Source organism: Dipodomys merriami, unplaced genomic scaffold, assembly GCF_024711535.1.
Source record: "Dipodomys merriami isolate MVZ:Mamm:240054 unplaced genomic scaffold, mDipMer1.0.p SCAF_322, whole genome shotgun sequence".
Taxonomy (NCBI): domain Eukaryota; kingdom Metazoa; phylum Chordata; class Mammalia; order Rodentia; family Heteromyidae; genus Dipodomys; species Dipodomys merriami.
In genome coordinates, this window is record NW_027204738.1 from 1,243,772 (window position 1) to 1,265,014 (window position 21,243).

Here is a 21,243-nt window from a genome sequence, read left to right on the forward strand (position 1 = left end):
GTGTCCAGTTGGGTCAGTCTTGAGTTCGCCCTTCTAAGTTGGAGGCTGGGGTTTTATTTATTTATTTATTGCCAGTCCTGAGGTTTGAACTCAGGGCCTGGGCACTTTCCCTGAGCTCCTTTTGCTCAAAGCTAGCACTCTACCACTTGAGCCACAGCGCTACTTCTGGCTTTTTCTGTTGATGTGGTACCGAGGAATTGAACCCAGGGCTTCATGCACGTGAGGCAAGGACTCTACCACTAAGTCACCTTCCCAGCCCAGAGGCTCCAGTTTTAAATACACAGATTCCTTTTGCCTGTCCCAGCATGGCTTTGATAACGTCAGTTGTCTCTGGAGTTGTGCTGAGTTAGAATCTCAGTGTGCCTCTGGTGATGACAGTATCTTCTGAGGAGTCAAAGCACTTTATTTGCTCTTGGTCCCCCCTTCCTTCTGGGATGCTCCCAGGCACAGACTAGCTCAGACGTTGGGAGGAGAGCCCTGCCCTGGTGGAAGGAGACCAACAGGGCCAGGAGGGACAGGGATGTGGGCCTGGCCTGGAAGTGGCTGTTCTTGGGCTTGGGATGGCTACCTAGGCAGGACATTCAAGCACTGCTATCCTTGGTACTATGACTTTCTGTTCCCTTCTGTCTCTGTCTGGGTTCTCTGTGCTCTGCTGCTTATGGGGAGCCTGGGTACAACCCTCCCCACCTGCCATTTGAGGTGTGGAACTTTTTTCTTTTGTTTTTGGTCAGTCGTGGGGTTTGAACTCTGGGCCTGGGTGCTGTCCCTCAGCTCTTCAGCTCAAGGCGAGCGCTCTACCACTTGAGCCACAGCGCCACTTCCGGTTTTCTAGTGGTTTATCGGAAATAAGAGTCTCACGGACTTTCCTGCCTGGGCTGGCTTTGAACTGCGATCCTCAGATCTCAGCCTCTTGAGTAGCTAGGATGACAGGCGTGAGCCACTGGCGTCCGGCTTAGGTGTGGAGCTTATTGTGAATGTGTCAAAAGAGGGACGCGTGATGCAGCCCCGGCTGCATAAACCCCTCCCCACATGCCTGGCTTGGGCTCCCTGTGCAGATGCTCATGAATAGCTTGTCACACATCTGGCTGGGTATCTCATAGCCCTCATAGCCCACATAGGAGTACAAGCTATCACAACCTTTTAAGAACCAGCTAGTCACCCCACGAGGGTGCTCGGTAGGACCTCATCCTTGTGTCTCCCATCCTCCCCACTAAGGAGACCTTTTAGGCCTGGAGACTACTATGCAGGGCCCACTTCCAGAGCGACTGATCCAACTTTTCCTGATTCCAGGGGTTTGTCCAGTGAGGGGATTTTGAAAAGGACTCAGGAGGGCCAAGGAGATGGGGTAGAAAGAGGAATCCAGTCCATCTAGGAGCCTAGGCAGAGACAGTCTGACAGGGATTCAGAATGAGGATGAGGGGTCTGGGCCCCTCCTGCCCTGGCCATCCGCCCTCTCTCAGCAAAGGAGGGACAGGTTGTCTTGGGGAGCAGAGTGGGCAAGGTGTGGTGCTGCCCTTTCTCAGGAAACTGGTTGAGCAGAAAGCTGTGGTATGAGCAGATGAAGGTTCCTCAGATGCAGGAAGCTTTGTAGAGGTGAACCTATTTGGGTAAGGGTTGCCTAGGGGAGTTGGTATGGTCAGACCATCTAGTTTTGATGGGGGATGTAACTGGAGGGGAATCAGGCTGGATGACAGAGTAATGCTGGCAGGGAGTCCACCTGGAAAGAAGAGAAATTGGGGCTCAAGGAGAACCGGACTCCTGGGAGATTCATCAGGAGGAAAGTACTCATGGCTCCAGACAGGGACAGCAACAACCACAGACACAATGTGTAGCGATGGGAAGGCCTAGGCATTTTATTGTGGCCCGGGCCCAGGGAGCCAATGCCTGGGCACCCTTTACGGCAAACGTTGTTTCTCCTTGCGTGGTTTTCAAGCCCTTGCTACATGGATGCTGGTGGTCACTGAAACCCTTCAGAAGAAAAGTTTAATTAAAAATTAAATATATTGTACTAAGTATATAAAAGGCCAATAAAAAAATACAGTCTGGTTCTAGAAAATATACTGCAAGAGAAGGACTAGATGCTTCAAAAAACGTGACCCTGGCAGGCAGGCAGGCAGGCAGATCCTAGACCAGGGCTTCCTGGAAGAGTTCACATCCAGAAGCTACCAGCAGGGTCACCAAGCCAGCGGCTGGGGTCAAGGTCATTGCATAGGCAAAACATCGGAGAGGGGGAGGGGGGGAGACAGACGTGGGGGGAAGAGGGAGGACGGAGGGGAGGGAGCGCGCAGGCGCGCGCGGCAGCGGCCCCGCCCCCGGCCGCCTAGCCCGAGATGCAGGCGCTGTAGTAGACGGCGCTGCTGGCGTCGGACAGGGCGGAGATGAGGCTGCTCTCCTCCGGGCACGACATGGCCCGGGGCCCGAGCTTGGCCAGCGCCACGTGGTAGGGGAGCGCGGCGTCCGGGCGCGTCCGGCCGCAGTTGAGGTACTGGTCGAACTCGGCGAGGTCCACGTCGGCCCACAGGTCGGCGGGCGGCGCCAGCGGCTCGGCGCCGTCCAGCGGCGGGGCCTCGGGCGGCGGGGACAGCGGGCTGGGGTAGGGGCCCGGCGCGCCCAGGCCGTAGTAGAAGCCGGCGAGCGGCGCGGCGGGCGCGGTCCTGAGCGCCCCGTAGCCGGCGGGGTCCGGCGCCGGCTCGGGCGCGAAGGCGGCGCGGAGGGCCCGCAGCGCGCCGTCCTCGGGGGCCGCGGGCGGCGGGAAGAAGGCGGCCTCGCCCGGCTCCAGGCCGTCCAGCGGCGAGCGCTCGGGCGTGGGCAGCCCCAGGCCGTCCAGCTCGGAGCCCGGCGGCGGCCGCGGCGGCGGCGGCTCCCGGAAGGCGAAGGGCTCGGGCGGCGGCGGCAGGCCCGGGAGCAGCAGGCCGGGCTCCGGGCGCCGCGCCCTGCGCGCCGGCTTCTTACGGCGGGGCCGGTACTTGTAGTCGGGGTGGTCGCGCAGGTGCTGCACGCGCAGCCGCTCCGCCTCCTCCACGAACGGCCGCTTCTCCGCCGCGCCCAGCTCCTTCCACGCTCGGCCTGCGGGCCGCGGACCCGGCGGTCAGCGCGCAGCCGGGCCGGGGGCGCGGCCACGGCGGCGGACGGCGCCCCTTCGCCCGGTGCCCCGCGAGGGCCGCCCCGTCCCCGCCCTCTCCCCGTCCCCGCGCCCCGTCCCGGCGCCCCCCGAGGGCAGCCCCGTCGCCGACGGCACCCCGCTCCCCGTCCCCCAGGGCCGCCCCGTCCCCGCCCGCATCCCGCTCCCCGTCCCCCAGGGCCGCCCCGTCCCCGCCCGCGCCCTGCTCCCCGTCCCCAGGGCCGCCCCGTCCCCGCCCGCGCCCCGCTCCCCGTCCCCAGGGCCGCCCCGTCCCGGCGCCCCCCGAGGGCCGCCCCGTCCCCGCCCGCATCCCGCTCCCCGTCCCCCAGGGCCGCCCCGTCCCCGCCCGCATCCCGCTCCCCGTCCCCCAGGGCCGCCCCGGCCCGGCCCGCGCCCCGCTCCCCGTCCCCCAGGGCCGCCCCGGCCCGGCCCGCGCCCCGCTCCCCGTCCCCCAGGGCCGCCCCGGCCCGGCCCGCGCCCCGCTCCCCGTCCCCCAGGGCCGCCCCGGCCCGGCCCGCGCCCCTTCCCGGCGCCCCCCGAGGGCCGCCCCGTCCCCGTCCCCGCCCGCGCCCCGCTCCCCGTCCCCGCGCCCCGTCCCGGCGTCCCCCAGGGCCGCCCCGTCCCCGCCCGCGCCCCGTCCCGGCGCCCCCCGAGGGCTGCCCCGGCCCGGCCCGCTCACCCAGCATCTTGCTCAGCACCGCGTTGTGCAGGTCCGGGTTCTGCTGCGCCAGCCGCTTGCGCTCGTCCTTCGCCCACACCATGAAGGCGTTCATGGGCCGCCGGATGCGCGCTTCGTCGGCGGCGGGGCCGAGGCCATAGCGTGCGGGCTCCGGGCTGCGCGGCGGGCTGCGGGGCTCAGCGGCCGGCCCGCGTCCCGGGGCCCATGCGCGGTCTCGGCGGGAGGGCGGCTCGTCCGGTGCGCCGTAGCCGGGCGGCGATCTCTGCATTCCCGCTGGGCGCGGCCTGGGCGGAACGCGGCGCGGGAGCGCGGAGGACGGCGGCGGGCGCTGCGGGCCGGGCGGCGGGGGCTGCGGCTGGCGAGCGGCCGGGGACGCGGTGCCCGCGCCGCCGGCGGGCGCCCAGATATAGCGCCACGGAGCCAATCCGCGGCGGGCCGGGCCGGGGCGGGGCGCGACCGCCCCCCGGGCTCCCTTTCTTCCGCGGCCCGGCCGGACCCCGCGGAGGCCTCCCCGGCGCAGGCGCCCTCCCCGGCCCGCCTCCGAAGGGGAGACCCCCAAGTGGGAGACGCCGCCGGCGTGGGCCGGGCCGCGCCGCCGCCCCACCCACGGAGCCGGCCCGGGCGGGACCGACCGACTTGTGAACCAAGTTCTGGGGCGGCCGTCTTCACCACTTCCCTTAGGAAGGGCGCGCTTCCATAGCGCCGGACTTCACCCTGGGGTCAGTGGAGAGGGCCCTGTCCCCCAGACGGCCGCCCGACTTCACCCTGGGGTCAGTGGAGAGGGCCCTGTCCCCCAGGGGCTGCTGTAGGTTGGTTCCCTTGTCCAGGTGAAGACATTACTGTAAAAAGAGAAGACACTGGACAGAGAAGGCAGGAGAACTCTGGTCTTCCTGGTTTTCCCTCCCTGGGCCAAGCTTAAAGGGAGCTCTAGGGGAGCCCCTAGCCTTAATTTTCCCTGAGTCCATTGCACTCCATCAGGAAGGGATCCTGGTTCCAGATGCTGACAGCTCCCACTGCCGGGAACATGCTTCCTGCCTGCCAAGTGCGGCTCCATTAAGAGAATGGCAGGGGCTGGGAAGGTGGCTCAGTGGTGGAGTGCTTGCCCAGCATGCATGAAACCCTGGGTTCGATTCTTCAATGCCACATAAGCAGAAAAAGCCGGAAGTGGTGCTGTGGCTCAAATAGTTGAGCGTTAGCCTTGAACAAAAAGCTCAGGGACAGTGCCCAGGCCCTGAGTTCAAGCCCCAAGACTGGAAGAGAGAGGGAAAAAAAATGTCCAGACAGGAGCCAAGCTAGTGGCTCACACCTGTAACCCTAGCAAATTGGATTTTGAGATCTGAGGATTACTGTCTGAAGCCAACCTGGGCAGAAAAGTCCCTAATTGATACTCTTAGTTCCAATTAACTATCAAAAAAATCTGGAACTGGGACTGGCACCAAAAGGGGAGGGGGAGAGGGAGGGAAGTTCCAGTTTCCCTGGGAGGCAGCAGGGCGGAGTCAAGGCCCCTCTATCCACTCCAAGCCCCCCTGCTATTCAGGATCCCCTCCCCTCTGAGAGTTGGGAGCTCAGGATGAGGCTACAGATGTCAGTGACCCTAGGCCTCTGTGGTGTCTGGTGGCTGTCTAGACCTCATAGAGGGCCCCTTAGGAATAGCGTGGGTCCCCTGGGGTTGTGATCACCCCAGGGGCTGTTTCTGCTCTGTCCCCACCATTCCTGCTCATGGTCACTCAGCAGACATCTGGCTGTCCCCTCCTCCCCACCTGACATCCTGTTGTGTAGGACCTGGCGCTAGATGGCCAGGTTTACCAGCTGACTGCTCTCCAGATCTCCCTAGGCTCATCATGGGTCCTAAACCTGATCCAGGGACATGAAGCCAGGCTGGTGTGCTGGGGAAGCCGCAGCAGAGCGAGGTGCAGTGCCCAGCCTTTCCTCCAAAGGCCAGCAATGTGTGGATAAGCTCACAGGTCCCCAGTGGTGGTGCCGGCAACCTCTGGCTGGGTCCCAGTGTAGCTGGGTAAATGGCGGGGCAGCTGGGGAGGGTAGGAAGCTGTGTGAAGACATTAGGTTGAAGGATGAGTCAAAGGACTGAGCTGGGGACTGAGAGTAGGACTCAGCAGAAGTGCACCTCCTAGCATGTAAGAGGTTCCGGATCCAGTCCCCAGCACTGCAAACTAAACAAAGGACGGCAGTTGCTCTGATCTCCTCCAATCCTGACTAACCTTTGGTAGGGCCACCTCTACCCCATAGCCTCGTGGGTGTAGTCTGTGGTCATCAGAACCAAGCCTCTCTTGGGCAGTGGCTGGTCTGAGGTAAAGGTTTCTGAGGCTCCTGAGTCTCCCAGGACCCTTTGCATCAGTTCCCCCCACATTAGGTTTGAAGTTCTCTGGGCCCTGGTATTCTGCTGCCTCTCAGAGCCCCAGAGCCATCTGAGAACTCTGAACACAGTAGCTGTCAGCGTCTTGTGTTGCCTCTGTTTCTGTTTCCTCATCTTGTCCCTGGGCCCCTCCAGCACCCCCCCCCCCACCATATCACCTGATGAGCTTCCCTCTCATGAGCTTCCCCACCTACGGGGCTCAGGTATCAAGCTATCTTGTCCTGCAAGCAAGGCTGGGCAGCACGTCCTGGATGTCCCCTTCCATGCAGGGTCCAGCCACCCTCTCCTACACACTGCCCAGATGGGACAGCTGTGAGGAAGGGGAGTGTAGTCAGCCAGAGAGGTGAGCCTCAGGGCTGGAAGGACTTCCCAGGCCCGGGAGGGAGTTGGTGTGGGTGTGACCATCTGTGCTGGGGAGGACCGAGGGGGGGGGGGAGGGAGAATGTGAGCCTGTGTGTGGTCTGCATGTGTGTTTGTGTCTGTTGGTCTGCCTGCCTGGGGAGATGATGGACCTGAATCTGGGGGCTGCCCAGGGCCTTGGGAGCCAGACAAGCTGGATTCTCTCATGAGAAGGTGGAGAATCATGGGTTGAAGGCCAAGAGTCTTAGGAAAGTATGGCCCTTGGCACCAGCACCCAGGGACTTCTGTGGCCACTGTAAGCTGCAGCGTAACTCTGTCCCAAGAAGGAGCGAGGAACGGCAACTTATGAGCCTCGGGTCATTCCTCTGCTTCTAAAACCCAACTCAGCCCAGCCCTGCCCAAGTCAGCTGCCGCCTACCAGGAGTAGGGGCCCTTTCTATATCCAGTCTCCAGAAAGGCAGAGTAGAGAGGCAATCTTTTTCTGTGAATGTGGGGCTGGCCAGAGTATGCAGTGTATACTCTCTGCCTTCCACCTAATTTCCCTCAAAGTCTGGACTGGAACCCTGGCCTCTGGGTGAGGCACAAAAAGGATTCTGGGTAGTTCCCTTGGTGGCTCTGATGGGGGCTCAGCTTGGCTTAGTTCCTGTGGGGGGTGGTGGGACCTCCCAGGCACTGCCTGGGCACAGACCTCCCAGGCTCCCACCCACCAGCCCCTGGCCGCTAAAGGAGCAACAGGGGCTGGGACCAATTACAGACTCCTTCAGGGCCTGGGCACTCCCACTTCCAAAGGGTGAGGCCGGGGTCCCTGTTGAAGGCCTAGATGGCTTCAGGTGGGAGACTCTGGCCAGCACCCTATTCAGACCCTATCTACTCTCACCTCTCTTAGCTCCAGGCCTGGCTGGGAGAGGCCGAAGCTGAGGGAACTGGAGGCTGGGGTTATCCTTGGTCTTTCTGGAAGGTCATAACGTGTGTGTGTGTGTGTGTGTGTGTGCACATGCACATGTGCTTTGTGAAATGTGCTGGTGAGTGGATGAGGTCTGTGTGGGGAGGGGTGGGGGGCAGGTCTCAGATGCATAGTGCCACCAAGGGCTGTTGTAGGGCTGAGGGGTGGTGTGCACTCAGGGTGTTGCGTGGAGTGGACTCTGATCTACCCCAGGTACCCTGGACCAGTGGGAGTAGGAAGGGGTTAATTAACCTGTGTTGAGAGGCAGGGGCCTGTGGAGCCCATGGCCACAGTGTCATTGTGGGAGGTGGCGAGCCAGACTGCTGTGGGTCACTGGGAGCGTTACACATAGTGGTGGGGCTTTTGTGGGGCTCCGGTGTTTGGAGGACATTTCTTGAAGATCTTGAATGCTGTTTCTGAATCCGGGATAGTGCTGGTGTACCGTGTTGGGTATGTGGAGAACCAGGGTTTTGTCATAGGCTGTGCCACTTCTGGGGTTACTGGATGGGACATGCTGTGAGCCTTGGGGCTGCTGTCCAACCCTTCGGGGTGTTCTGCTCTGGGGTGGCTGCATGGTGTGTGTGACTGCTGGTGCTGAGGCATGCTGTGTGGGCCTCCCCAGCAATGCCGCTCTGTGCCGAGGGGGAACCCCTCCATGGGAACCAGGCTGGGAAGCTGGGCTGCTCTGGGTTTCCGTGGCAACAGCAGGGCGGGGCCAGGAAACAGCGGCTCAGGAAGGAAGGCTGGCTGGCCTCTTTGCCTGAGGGAGCTGATGGGCTGAGAAGGCGCCAGACATTCTGTCCAGTTGCCCCAGACCCTGCTGGCCCAAGTTCTCCATTGGCTCCACCCCATGCCTGCAGCTGGCAGCCTCTACCAAGATGGTCTCTCCACCCCCCCCACTTGGGATTCTTGGAGCCGAGGTCCATGGGTCCGTAGCAGAGGTCTATGGGTGTCCCGACTCCTGTGCTTCTGTGCACCTCGGTTCCCTTGGCTCCAGAGCCCAGGTCTCTCAGCGTGCCTGCCTGTGCGTTGTATGCAGACACACTTGGGTACTTTGGGCTCCTGGAAGGTAGTACTCACCCTGACTGCTCTAAAGGTTGGCTGGCTCTCCCTTCCCTTCCAGACTAAGCATTTCAGGGAGGGAGGCCAGGACTGGAGTGGGAAAACACTCCCAGGTGGTCATCTGCCCACCAGCCAGTGGGATTGGGGAGGGGAGGCTAAAGATAAATGTACTGTTTTTCTGTTTTTTTTTTTTTTTTTTATCCTGGCTTTGGTGACAAGTGGCTTTTGTGGGAAACTAGCTGGAGATGATAGCTGGGCTGGGGCAGGCACCTTCTCAGAGACCATCCACTTTCCTTATTCAGAGGCAATTCATACATCCATACATCCATATTGAGTTTCTGCTGGCATCAGACCGTGTTCTGGGTGGGAATTCTGCAAAGAACAGTCCCAGGTCCTTGTTGTGGGAAATCTCTATTCTAGTGTAGAGACAGAAAATCAAGAAATCTGGGGTACTAGGTATGGAGAGTGGTTGTGTCTGGGTGCTCACGGCTGCCTTTCACACCTGAGGCAGCCCATGGGTGCTGCACAGAGGAAGCAGCTGTGTAGAAGGGGAGGACTGAGGCTGTGTGTGGGGCCATGCCTTTCCCTTTGAAGGAAACCTCACCAGTATTAAGGGGAGGGTGTGATCTGTCTTTGCTCCTACAAGGCCTGGGCCAGGCTCTGCAGGAGAGCAAGGCAGACCAGCTGCCCCAAGATTTCACCCATTGCCCCTGACCTTGTGGCTGCCTGGAGTCTTTGTGGGGAAGGAGGGTGGAGTGGCTGGGCATGCAGGCTGGCGGGCGGGAGCGTGGCAATGCTGGGAATTGTACGGGGGGAAGAGCATTGTTAGAGCAGCCTGCAGCAGGCCGGGGCCACAGCACACTGGTCTCTGGGGCATACCTCCTGCTCCTAGCTCTGTCTCCTGGCAGGGGGCGGGGAGCTGGCCCCCAGCCAGGCTGTGGGCTGCCTGGGGACTTTCCAAGAGAAGCTGCCCAGAACCTGTGGTCTTTCCCATTTGGCAGACGGGGAGACTGAGGCCCACAGAGTTGGCAGTTGTGCCTGCAGGCGCAGCAACAGCAGGCCCAGTGTCTGAGTCTGTCCTCATGGAGTACTTGTGCTCCTGGTCACTGCCTTGATTACAGAGGCTAGCACCCGAGGGAGGTCTAGGCAAGGGTGGGCTGGGATCACAGCTCCACAACCTTGGAGGGGTGGAGATCTGATGGACTGGGTGAAAGGGAAAGGCTGTCCTGGTGTGGCCGAGGCAGGGGCTCCCGGAGCTCGGGATGCCCCCAGCTGCATGGTGATAGGAAAAAAGGGTGCTCTGTGTGAGTTTGGCACTGTGAGCCTTCCCACCACTGCTTTGCCCTTGTAGAGGGGAAGCAAGTGTGGAGGATACCACTGGGGTCACAGCTCCCTCTGGGTAGGCAGGAGGCAGGGGACACAAATAGAAAAATAAATGTTCTGAGCTTCCGCTGTTTCCTGGACTGAGGATTGGGGAGGGGCAGGCTCTGGGCCAAAGGTGCAGCTGGTCTGGTGGGGCATCTCCCACAGCCCATTAGGGCTGTCTCTCTCTCCTTTAGACCTCCAGGCTGGATTGGCCTGGGCAATCCCAGGGAAAGGCTGAGGATCCTCAGGAGCAGGGGACAGACTCCAAGGGAAGCCAGGGCTTAGCTGTGGAAAGGGAGAGGGCAGAGCAGAGCTCCTGGTGGGGTGAGCAGTGAAGAAGTCTCGGCTGCACATTAGAGCCAGGCAGGCACTGGGGGTGGGTGGACCAGGAAGGTAAGGCTCTTTCAGGAGGTCTTTCCTCCATCTGGAACTTAGTCAGGCTCCTGAAGAGGGTGGGGATGGTCTGGAGGGAGAATGTCATGTTTGTGTGAAGGCTTCCAGGAAAATTCACGATTCAGATGTGGTTGTCCCCTTGGTATACCCAGGCTCTGGAGGAGGAAGCTGGAGGCAGTTTTGAAGTGGATTTGAGTGATCTAGCTTAGAAGATGGGGGCTGAGTGTGAGGCTGGCCAGTGCCACAGTCCCACTATTGAGGTTCTTCAGGAATGACCTCATTCTCATCCTGACAGCTAAGAGGTCACCGCTGGGAGCCTAGTGGATGGGGGTGGGGTGGGTGGGGGAGAACAATAGGGGTGGGGGCCGGAGGACAGGAACAAGTCTGTAGCTCAATTATGCCACCTACAGGCTGCTTCTCATGTCACTGGTCCAGGTCAACCTGGACCTGTTCCTTGGTGAGTCCAGCCATCAGCTATCAAGAGCATGGCTGAGGACTCAAATAGCAGCGCACCTGCCTAGTAAGGGTTAAACCTTTGAACTAAAACCCCAGTACATACATACATACATACATTACCACACAAGTAAATAAGAGTGGTTGAGGGTGTGTGGCCCCAGCCTCTCAAGGTATGGGGTGGCTGGGGTGGCAGAACTTTCAGAGCATCTACTCCTGCTCACATGTAGAGTTCTGGGACATTGTCTGGTTGGTGTGGGCTCAGAGACGTGGTCTGAGCTGGCAGGAAGGGGCAGTGCTGACGTGGAAGCTGGGCCATAGGATCATCTGTTCATCTCATGCTCCTCAGAAAAGCTGTTAATTACAAGCAGGATCTCATAGGGTATGTTGGCTGCTGCAAAGCTCGATGGTATCTTTTTTTTTTTTTTTTTTGCCAGTCCTGGGTCTTGAACTCAGGGCCTGGGTGCTGTTCCTGAGCTGCTTTTGCCCGAGGCTAGCCACTGTCCTAGGGCTTTTTACTGCTCCAGGCTAGCGCTCCACCACCTGAGCCACAGCATCACTTTGGGCCTTGCGATCGAACCCAGGGCTGCTTGCATGCTGGGCAAGCACTCCACCACTGAGCCCTCAACGGTAAGTGTTAACGACAGGGTGCCCAGGTGGCCAGCCCGGGCCTCGGCCCATGCTCCACTTAGCCTCGCGGGGCCTTGCCTGACTCCCAGTGACCGGGCCCACACCCCTCACGCGGCCGCGACTTGGTTTGCGCTCTGCCCTGGAGCGCGCCCTCCGGCACACCCTCGCGCCTGCGCACACCGAAGTCGCGGGCCTCGCGCTCTCCTGAAGCGCGCCCTCCGGCGCACCCTCGCGCCTGCGCACACCGAGGTGGCGGGCCTCGTGCACCCTCGTGCCTTTTCACACCGAGGTCGCGGGCCTCGTGCACCCTCGCGCCTGCGCACACCGAGGTCGCGGGCCTCGCGCACCCTCGCGCCTGCGCACACCGAGGTCCTCCCGAGTGACGGCACCGGTCTGTTTGCCTTCACAGTGCGGGCGCTGGGCGGGAAGCCGAGGCCTCGCGCCCCTCGTGCACCGGCCGGAGCTCCTCACCGAGCCTGGTCTTGCTTTCCGCTGACTGGCGTCTCACGGCGGCCAGCGCACCTCCGCCGGCCGCGGCCCGGGCGCCCGCACGTGGGAACCGGAACCGCGGGGCCGGGCGCACCGCGGCACCTCGGTGGGCGGCCGGGGAAGGCGGCGCGGGCGGGCCCGGCTCCGGAAGGGCGCGCCGGGGTGCACTCTCTTCCCCGCCCCCCCCCCCCTTCCCGCTTGTGCTCGGGGACCCGGCACGTGAGGCGCGGCTTCCGACGGTCGCCGCGCCAGGACTACATTTCCCAGGAGGCCGTGCGCGGCGCGAGGGCGTTCTGGGAGTTGTGGTCCACGGGGCGGGTACTCTGCATCCCAAGATGCAGCGCGACCCTGTGGTCGCGGGGCGGGGGTTTGGGCCGCGGATCTGCTCGGCGCCGGCGGCGGCCGCGGCAGGGGTCGCTCCGGGCCGGGTGAGGGGCACTGTCCCCGAGGCGATGATGGGCAAGGAGGAGGAGATTGCGCGGATCGCCCGGAGACTGGACAAGATGGTGACCAAAAAGAGCGCGGTGAGGGGCGCGGGCCGCCGAGACCCCGGGGCCACGGCTCTGCCGCGATCGGGTCGAGCCCACCCGCGGGCAGGACGAGACCCCGGCCAGGCCCCGGGCCGCCCCGCCGGGTCCGGACCCGCCGCTGTGGACTGGACGCCGCGCGGGCCGAGGGTGGCGACCCCGCCCCGGCGCCGGAGCGTTGCTGGCCGAGCCGTTCCCGCCCGGTCTGTCCGCAGCCTTCAGAACCAGGCTTCTCGAATAAACGCGCCCTGTGCCCCGGCCTGGCCGCAGCCCGCGGCCCGGGGGTGCGGGCGGAGGGCGGGGCCCCGGGGCCGGCCGTGGGCCCGGCCTCCGGCGAGCCTGCGCGGAGCTCCGCGGCGCTGCGACCTCCCGGGTCCAGCCCCGCGGCCGGCCCGCCGCCGCATCTTCAGCCAGGGGCACCGGCGCCCTGCCTGGCCCCAGAGGAGAGGGGCGCCGGGAGGAGGTGGAGAGGCTACAAGGAGACCATGGGGACAGCTCCTGGGCGGGCAGGCCGCGAAGGCAGCTGAGTCACGGGCTCCCGGAGGCCTGCCCAGCCCCCCAGAGCGGCACCTGTAGTGGGTCGGAGGTGGGATGGTCTTTTGGAATGAGCATGGTTGAGCCTGGGGTCCAGACTGGATAGGCAGGCACCTGTAGGTTCCTTTACGTGTGCCACCACCCCTCCATGGCCGGCCTCACTCCTGGCCATCTGTGGGTGACTTGCTGGCCAGAGAAAGGAGATGTTTTTCTCTTTGAAGGAGACAAACCCAAAGGACAAATGCCAAGTGGGGGAGAGGCAGAGAGGCACTAGGGACCGCGTGGATCGGGGCAATAGAGACTGAGAGTCTGGTTGGAAGTACGTCACAAGCAGACACAGCCCAGGCATGGGAAGGTTAGGGTTAGGATGGGGACAGGGTCCTGAAGAGGCTTCATGAGTGCTGCAGCACACACCTATTTGGGGGCTTTATGTATACGCTAGCCCTTCCTGATGGGTGTGCAGGACTGTTGGGGGGAGAATGCCCTTGGTCCTGGGGGTCAGCTTTCAGGAGACCAGGATCTGTGTGAGAAGGGGCTGGCCAGAGATGCTGCACAGGCCCAGCAGGCTGCTCCTCCCCCTGTCCACTGCAGACATGGGAATGGCTGAGTGGATGGTCTGCCCCTTCATGTCTGAATACACAGTGAGCAGACATCAGGACAATATGAAGGCAGGGAAGCAGGAGCAGGGTCGAATGTTGCATGAGTTAATCTCAGTTCTAAGTAGGAGTGTTTTTTTTTTTTTTTGGTCCGGTCCTGGGGCCTGAACTCTGGGCCTGGGCGCTGTCCCTAAGCTCTTCAGCTCAAGGCTAGCGCTCTACCACTTGAGCCACAGCGCCACTTCCGGCTTTTTTTTTTTTATGTGGTGCTGAGGAATCGAACCCAGGGCCTCGAGCATGCAAGGCAAGTGCTCTATCACTGAGTCACCTTCCCAGCTAAGTAGGAGTGTTTTAAGTAAAGCTTTGGAAGAGTGTTGAGGCAGCAGCCTCAGAAGCAAGGGTCCTGGGGGTGGCTTCTTTGACCCTCCTCTTCCCCCACCCCCCCCTTTTTTTTTTTTTTTTTGCCAGGCTTTAACTCAGGGCCTGGCACTGTCCCTGAGCTTCTTTTTACTCAAGGCTAGCACTCTTATCACTTGAGTCACAGCACTACTTCTGCTTTTTTTTTTTTCTGTGTATGTGGTACTGAGGAATCAAACCCAGGGTTTCATGCCTGCTAGGCAAGCACTCTACCATAAAGCCACATTCCCAGCCCTTCTTTGAGGAACACTGAGAAGCCTCCTTGCCATGGAGGTGCAGCCTATCTGTAGGCCTGGTGAGGAGACTAAACAAAGAATTTGGGCAGGAGGGCAAGGCAGAGCAGAAGAACAAGGGAGTGTCCAGGAGAGGGTGGTGATTGGCCTGGGGGTGGGGGCACATATAAGGAGTGGAACCAAAGCCTTCTGGGTGCTGTTATGGCTGTGACTGGAAGTGAAGGTACCCTGAGAATTTGTTGGGGCAGCCTCTCCTTGCTGAGTGGGCGGACGCAATAATGCGGAGAGGCTGCCCTCTCCTGGGGTGTGGATGGATGGATGGGTAGGCGGCTAGTGAGCCTGGGGGCAGCTCTCCATGCCCGTGAGGGGCTTTGGCACTTCCGTGCCAGCAGTTTGGTCAGGGAGCTGAAGTGGTGACAGGAAGCCCCACTGCTGCAGACATGGCCTGTGAGGTGCAGACTGCAGACTATTACCCTTCCATTCCTGCCTGGGGTGAAAGAACATGTCCCTAGAGCTCTGGGCATCTCAGGTGGGGGAATTGTGGCTTCCTTTGAACATGTAAACTGCTACTGCTACTGTTGTTATCCCCAGTGGGAAGAAGGAGGTAGGGTTGTCTGCTGAGGTCTAAAGCCCTGATGAAGGTCCCTTCTCCTTCCAGGAAGGAGCCATGGACCTGCTGCGGGAGCTGAAGGCCATGCCTATCACACTGCACCTGCTCCAGGTAGGCCCTGTACCATCCTAGGACAGCTTTGGGGCCAGCAGTTTCAAGAGCATCTAGTAGGGCTCCCTGTCCCCCCTGGCTTTGTTTGGCACAAACACTTGTTCTGAGGAGAGTGTTCCTGTTTTTGTCTGGCGCTAAGTGAGCTGGGGAGGGGGTGTATGAGGGTTACCCACCTTGTCCTGTGACAGGATCCAATAGTAACCTTGGGAATGCTGTCTGCCAGCCCCTGCCCTATGGGAACCAATGGTCTGCTAGGAGGGTCTGAAGCCCTCCCCCTTGGCTGGGCTCCCACTGCTTCCTGACCCAGGCTGCTTGCCTTGCAGTCCACCCGTGTCGGGATGTCTGTCAACGCCCTGCGGAAGCAGAGCTCAGATGAGGAGGTCATTGCACTGGCCAAGTCCCTCATCAAGTCCTGGAAGAAGCTCCTAGGTGCGGGTCAGACCCTGAGGGCTGGTTGGGGGAGGGAACACCTGAGAAGGGCTAGCTTCGTGCTGGTCAGCACAGGATAGAGCTGGCCTTGCCAACTGGGACCAACCCAAACCTAGAAGCATGGAGCTGAGGGCTGGAAGTGGATTGATGGGGTCATCAGTGGTGAAGTGGATTGATGGGGGGCCATCAGTGGTGAAGTGGATTGATGGGGGGCCATCAGTGGTGAAGTGGATTGATGGTGACATGGGTGGTGAAGTGGATTGATGGGGGGCCATCAGTGGTGAAGTGGATTGATGGTGACATGGGTGGTGAAGTGGATTGATGGTGACATGGGTGGTGAAGTGGATTGATGATGGTGACATGGGTGGTGAAGTGGATTGATGGTGACGTCGGTGGTGAAGTGGATTGATGGTGACATGGGTGGTGAAGTGGATTGATGATGACATGGGTGGTGAAGTGGATTGATGGTGACATGGGTGATGAAGTGGATTGATGGTGACATGGGTGGTGAAGTGGATTGATGGTGACATGGGTGGTGAAGTGGATTGATGGTGACATGGGTGGTGAAGTGGATTGATGGTGACATGGGTGGTGAAGTGGATTGATGGGTACTATCAGTGGTGAAGTGGATTGATGGTGACATCGGTGGTGAAGTGGATTGATGGTGACATGGGTGGTGAAGTGGATTGATGATGACATGGGTGGTGAAGTGGATTGATGGTGACATGGGTGGTGAAGTGGATTGATGGTGACGTCGGTGGTGAAGTGGATTGATGGTGACATGGGTGGTGAAGTGGATTGATGGTGACATGGGTGGTGAAGTGGATTGATGGTGACATGGGTGGTGAAGTGGATTGATGGGTACTATCAGTGGTGAAGTGGATTGATGGTGATGTCGGTGGTGAAGTGGATTGATGGGTACTATCAGTGATGAAGTGGATTGATGGGGGTCATCAATGGTGAAGTGGATTGATGGTGACATCGGTGTTGATTGATGGTGACATCAGTGGTGAAGTGGATTATGGTGACATCGGTGGTGAAGTGGATTGATGGGTACTATCAGTGATGAAGTGGTTCAATGCATGCCATTGGTGATGAAGTGGTTTGATGGGTGGGTGACATTGGTGATGGTGGGGAAGGCTGACTGTTAAGGGTATATGTTGGGAAATAAGAGAGCTTAGGGAAGAGCCTGAGCAAACCCAGAATCTCTCATTCCAGAGGGAGGGAAGTTGCACCAGGGAAAGTCAACAGAGAAGCAAGGCCAGGGTGCTCTGGAAAGAACCTCCAGAGGAGGGCTGGCAGAAGGAAGTTCTTGTGGACGGGATGCCCCTTTGTATTAGGCCTCTGGACCTGGGAAGGTCTCAGCTCTCCTGAGCTCTCCTGTCCACCTTAGTGAGATAGCCACACCAGCTGTTCTTTCCAGCTACGTGGCCATCGATACAAGTGGGGCAGCACGTCCTAGGCCCCAGGGCAGACTAGTCCAGACTGAAGGACACATGCTGGGTCTCTAGCCAGCACGGGAAGGAGGATAGGTCCCTAGAGCCCCCATGGTGGTCTGCTTGGGTGAGGGATATGAAAAGAGGGTTCTGGGAGGCTGACAGACTTGCTGGGAAGAAAGACCCCTGGCAGGGGGCCGCATAGCCTTCTGATGCCTCGCTTGCCTGGCTGGGGTGGGGGTGGGGCCTTACCATCTCCTTGACCACTGTGTCCCCCTCTTTTCTGGCAATGGCAGATGCCTCTGATGTCAAAACCAGGGATCGAGGGAGGGGCATGTCTTTACCCACATCGTCCTCAAAGGATGGCTCCGAGGCTGTGGACCCCAGGTAGCATACCCTCCCACCTTCTGGCCTTGATTTCCTCAGCAGAAAAAGGATGATGTCCACTTGCCTGAGTACTGCTCTGTGGACAGTGCTCTCTTCATACACTGGCTTGGTCAGCCTCATGCTGTGTGCTGTGCCCCACAGCCGAGACCCCCTCTCCACCCGTCTGAGATCCCTGACTACCCTCCTCAGCAGGGAGCTGCTTTCCCCCGGTCTATCCTGGATGATGTTCACTGGCCTGTTCTGTCTTTCTCAGCTCTGGGGCTCTGAGGACTGGGGCCTTTGCAGCAGATCCCACAGAACCAAAGAGGGGGGCCTAACTTTTCTGAACCCATGGCCACATGGTTAAGGTGTACTCCATTGCCATAGAGACTAGAAGCATTACTGGTGGCAGCTGCCGCAGAGCAGCAGCTTCATTCTTGGCCAGACCTGGAAACAGTGGTCAGAATCGGGAACCTGGCTAGGACAGACAGGCTGAGCTCTGGGCTCCTGCACAGTGGTGTGGTCTGAGCTCATCCACACAATTGTACAGTTAATTTGTTCTGGGATGCCTCCTGCTAAAGTTAATTTACATAGGAGAATGAGGGGAGAGCCGGGCAGATGTCGTCCGGTCATTGGTCAGTCCCTTGTTGAGGCCCAGCTTGGAGAGGGTCATCCTTGACCCATTTTATTCAGGCTGCATCACCTGGGATAGCAGAGCCTCCTTTTACCTCAGACTACTGCAGGTCTCTGCCTGTCCCTCTCAACAGCATAGCCTGTGTCTAGGGCCTCTTGGAGGGTGGAACCCCAGAAGTAGCAGGAATTCATCAGCCTATTATAACCAGCAGACACTGACTGCTGAGGATCTGGCATCCTGTCCCCAACTGGGGACTGAGCTGTGAACCATTGGGCACCTCATGGCCTGCACTGTCCTCTGGCCCGTGGGGCAGACACATGGGCTTGCTGGGCTGGATTGAAGATGGGTAAAGTCATTGACTTGCTTGGGGTTTGTCAGGGTGGAACACCCAGGCTTTGGGGTAGGAATGGTAGTTTGACACCTACTTTTCTGAGGACGGCCCGGGACTTGTCTCTCCAGCCGCAAGAGGTTAGATCTGCCCAGGACGCCCTCCACCCCAAGGATCACCACATTCCCCCCAGTCCCTGTTACCTGCGATGCTGTGCGCCACAAATGCCGTGAGATGCTGACGGCCGCTCTGCAAACGGACCGTGAGTCCCTGGTTCCTGACACTGCCCAGATTTGTGGGTGGCTTGGGCCTCTGCCCCAAGGGCCTTCCTCAGCCCTGTGTCCCTGGAAGGAGTCTTCGGGGTTGCTAGAGTACTTGGTGAGTGTCCACCGGAGAGGAGTGTATCCTTTTTTCTCTGGCAGGGTGCTGTGTAGGCTGAGGGGTGGCCTGTGAAAAGGCGCTGTGGATGGCTAGTGAGGGCTCCCTCTTGCAGATGACCATGTGGCTGTTGGTACGGACTGTGAACATCTGTCGGCTCAGATCGAGGAGTATATCCTTTGTTCGGGGCTCTATAGGGTTAGTGCCTTCTGTAGGCTGCGGGGCCTAGCTCCCTCTGGCGGCTGTTGGACACGATTGCTGAGCTAATGCCCTCTCCTCTCCAAGCCGTTATCTGTCCTGTCCTAGACCCAGTGGCTTGCTCTCAGGAGGCCTTCTGCCTGCTGGTGGGTCTAGGGAAGGCACAGTGCTGCAGCCTCGCAGCTCCCCATCCAGTCTGGGCGGACTGGCCTCTGACTGGAAGAACACGCCTCACCTAGCCCCCACCCCCCGGCAGAGCACAGTGGTGTCAGATGGGTCCTTAAATGCCTGCACTCATCTTCCGGGATGTGGGAAACACAGACATGAAGTACAAGAACCGTGTGCGGAGCCGTATCTCCAACCTGAAGGATGCCAAGAACCCTGACCTGCGGCGGAATGTGCTGTGTGGCGTCATCCCGCCCCAGCGGATTGCTGTGATGACGTCAGAGGTGAACCCCACGAGAGGGCTGGAGGGGGCTGCTTTCCTGGAGCTGCAGGCTGAGCGTTCCTCCCCTACCCAGGAGATGGCCAGTGATGAGCTGAAGGAGATCCGTAAGGCCATGACCAAGGAGGCCATCCGAGAGCACCAGATGGCCCGCACAGGTGGCACACAGACAGACTTGTTCACCTGCGGCAAGTGCAGGAAGAAGAATTGCACCTACACACAGGTGAGAGCCGCCTGTGTGCTGGGGGCATGCAGACCGCCCTCCGGCTCCCACCTGGGCTCTGAGGCCAAGCCCACGTACCCAGGACCCCCAGCGTTCAGTCTTGCAGGGGGTGGGTCTCATCTGTGCCGGGGTGCTGGGCACAGCGGCTCAGCCCTGCCCACAGAGTGGCCGGCCGGTGTGTGTGTCGGTGCGGGTGGGAGGTAGGAATGGTGCACAGCCTGGAAACGGCTGCAGGGCCCCAGGGCCTTGAGGAGGGCGCCCTGAGGAGACCCTGTGGACCCAGAGACGTTAGGAGCTTAGAAGGGGGAGTGGATTGAGATAGTTCCCGTCTGGCCACACTTCTCAAAAGGTCATGGAAACTGCCATTTTCCCTTCTGGGGCCCTGGGTCAGTGCTGTGGGCTGGTTCTCTAGGCCCTTGTGGAAGGTGGTCATAGCCACTGGAACTCTTGCTGATTCCCCCACCGTGGAACTCCCAGTTGGAGACCCTCTTGTCCTCAGCTGACATTTTAGGCTCTTTGGGCCTAGTCCAACATGAAGCCTTTTAGGTCTAAACAAGGGCCTCTACCACATTAGCTCACCTGCTGAGGCCCAGCTCCATAGAGTTGGTGGTGTGTGGGAAGCCTCAGTTCAAGTCACCCGGGGGTCCATGGACCAGGGGCTCCAAACGGCCACCCTGCTCAGGTCAGAGGTTGCTCTCTGCAACCCAGGGCTCAGCCGCTTGCCTCACAGGTGCAGACGCGCAGCTCTGATGAACCCATGACCACCTTTGTTGTCTGCAATGAGTGTGGAAACCGCTGGAAGGTAGGTGGGCTCGTTGACCCCCTGGCCTTGCTGTCTGGGGGCAGGGTGCCTTAAGTCTATGTGGGGTTGATGGCATGGGCCAAGCAGCCTCCTGGGAGGCTCAGGGACCGGGTCCTGGGTGAACCTGTTCGGTTCTGTCCTGGTCACGGGGAGCCACAGCTGAAGACCTTACTGCTTCCCTGCAGTTCTGCTGAACCCTGTGCAGATGTGCTGCTGCTGCGGGCCATGGTTCCAGCGTTTTCAGTGAACACAGCTTCTTTGGAGGCCCTTCTGAAGGCAGCATGCCCTGTCCCAAGCCTGCCTGCCTGCCATGCACCTTTCTGTCCTTTGCCCTCATTATTAAATGTTTTGTTTTGCCTTCTTGCCACTGTTGGTCTAGTGGGCTGTGCAGAGGCTTCATCGGGGTCCTGTCCCTGCTAACTGGCCTGTCTTTCACCGCAGTGGCTACCTCTTCCTCATAAGGCCAGGAGATGTTTGGGCATTTAGCGTGGTGAAGCAATACTGCAGACAGGAGCTTTACTAGTTCTTGGGGGGATGATAGAACGATGTGATGTGGGGTGGCACACGTGTCATGTGCTATGGCTTACACACGTGTGTGTGAGGTAGGTTGGGAGGTCCCATGTAGGCCCTCAGACTAGTGCCCTGCCCAGTATCTGCCCACTCTCCTCAGGCAGGCAGCCTAGGGACTGGCTGTCCTCTCTATGACTTGTTTTAGCCTGCATCCTGTTCCTAGCTAGAGTGGAGTTCACCCATGGGGTAGGAGTCTCGGGACCCTAGGCAATTCGAACTCCAGATTGCTTAAGCTCCAGAAATGCAGGGAAATGGAGCAGTACAGGGCCTGGAAATAAAGATGACATTGTACCCAGCACCAAGGGCCTCGCGGCAGTCCCGGCTCCGCCGGGTCCTCTGGGAGACGAGGGCTCCTTGGCGTCTCAAGCCTTTGCAGAGTGCTGGCCTGCTTCGCAAGGGAAGGTTGAAGCCAAGTTACAGACCTTGCATCCTGCACAGGGCCAGCACAGCTACTCACTGGGGCCACTGCTTTGGGGCAGGGCCAGGGCAGGCTCTGGACGGTCCTCTTCTTAAAGGCTTCTATTTAAAAAGTGCCTT

General features: G+C 60.1%; 2 protein-coding genes across 4 annotated transcripts; one reads left to right on the forward strand and one right to left on the reverse strand.

Annotated features, from left to right (window-relative positions):
• Positions 1–1,829: 1,829 nt before the first annotated feature.
• Positions 1,830–4,157, reverse strand: LOC138841585 (transcription factor SOX-18-like). The gene is made up of 2 exons (XM_070042370.1): positions 3,801–4,157; positions 1,830–3,066 (listed from the first exon to the last, which is right to left on the reverse strand). The coding sequence occupies exons 1-2, from the start codon at positions 4,066–4,068 to the stop codon at positions 2,321–2,323; spliced, it is 1,014 nt and encodes a 337-aa protein (XP_069898471.1). The 5' UTR covers positions 4,069–4,157; the 3' UTR covers positions 1,830–2,320.
• LOC138841586 (transcription elongation factor A protein 2) lies at positions 2,401–20,499 on the forward strand. 3 transcript variants are annotated; one of them, XM_070042373.1, is made up of 10 exons: positions 2,401–2,482; positions 14,835–14,897; positions 15,221–15,326; positions 17,059–17,149; positions 18,222–18,352; positions 18,584–18,640; positions 18,961–19,115; positions 19,188–19,334; positions 20,065–20,136; positions 20,322–20,499. In XM_070042373.1, the coding sequence occupies exons 2-10, from the start codon at positions 14,844–14,846 to the stop codon at positions 20,328–20,330; spliced, it is 822 nt and encodes a 273-aa protein (XP_069898474.1). In that variant the 5' UTR covers positions 2,401–2,482; positions 14,835–14,843; the 3' UTR covers positions 20,331–20,499. The 3 variants fall into 3 exon arrangements, with proteins under 3 accessions (XP_069898474.1, XP_069898472.1, XP_069898473.1); XM_070042371.1 differs by lacking the exon at positions 2,401–2,482 and adding an exon at positions 12,211–12,393; XM_070042372.1 differs by lacking the exon at positions 2,401–2,482 and adding an exon at positions 12,965–12,982.
• Positions 20,500–21,243: the final 744 nt, after the last annotated feature.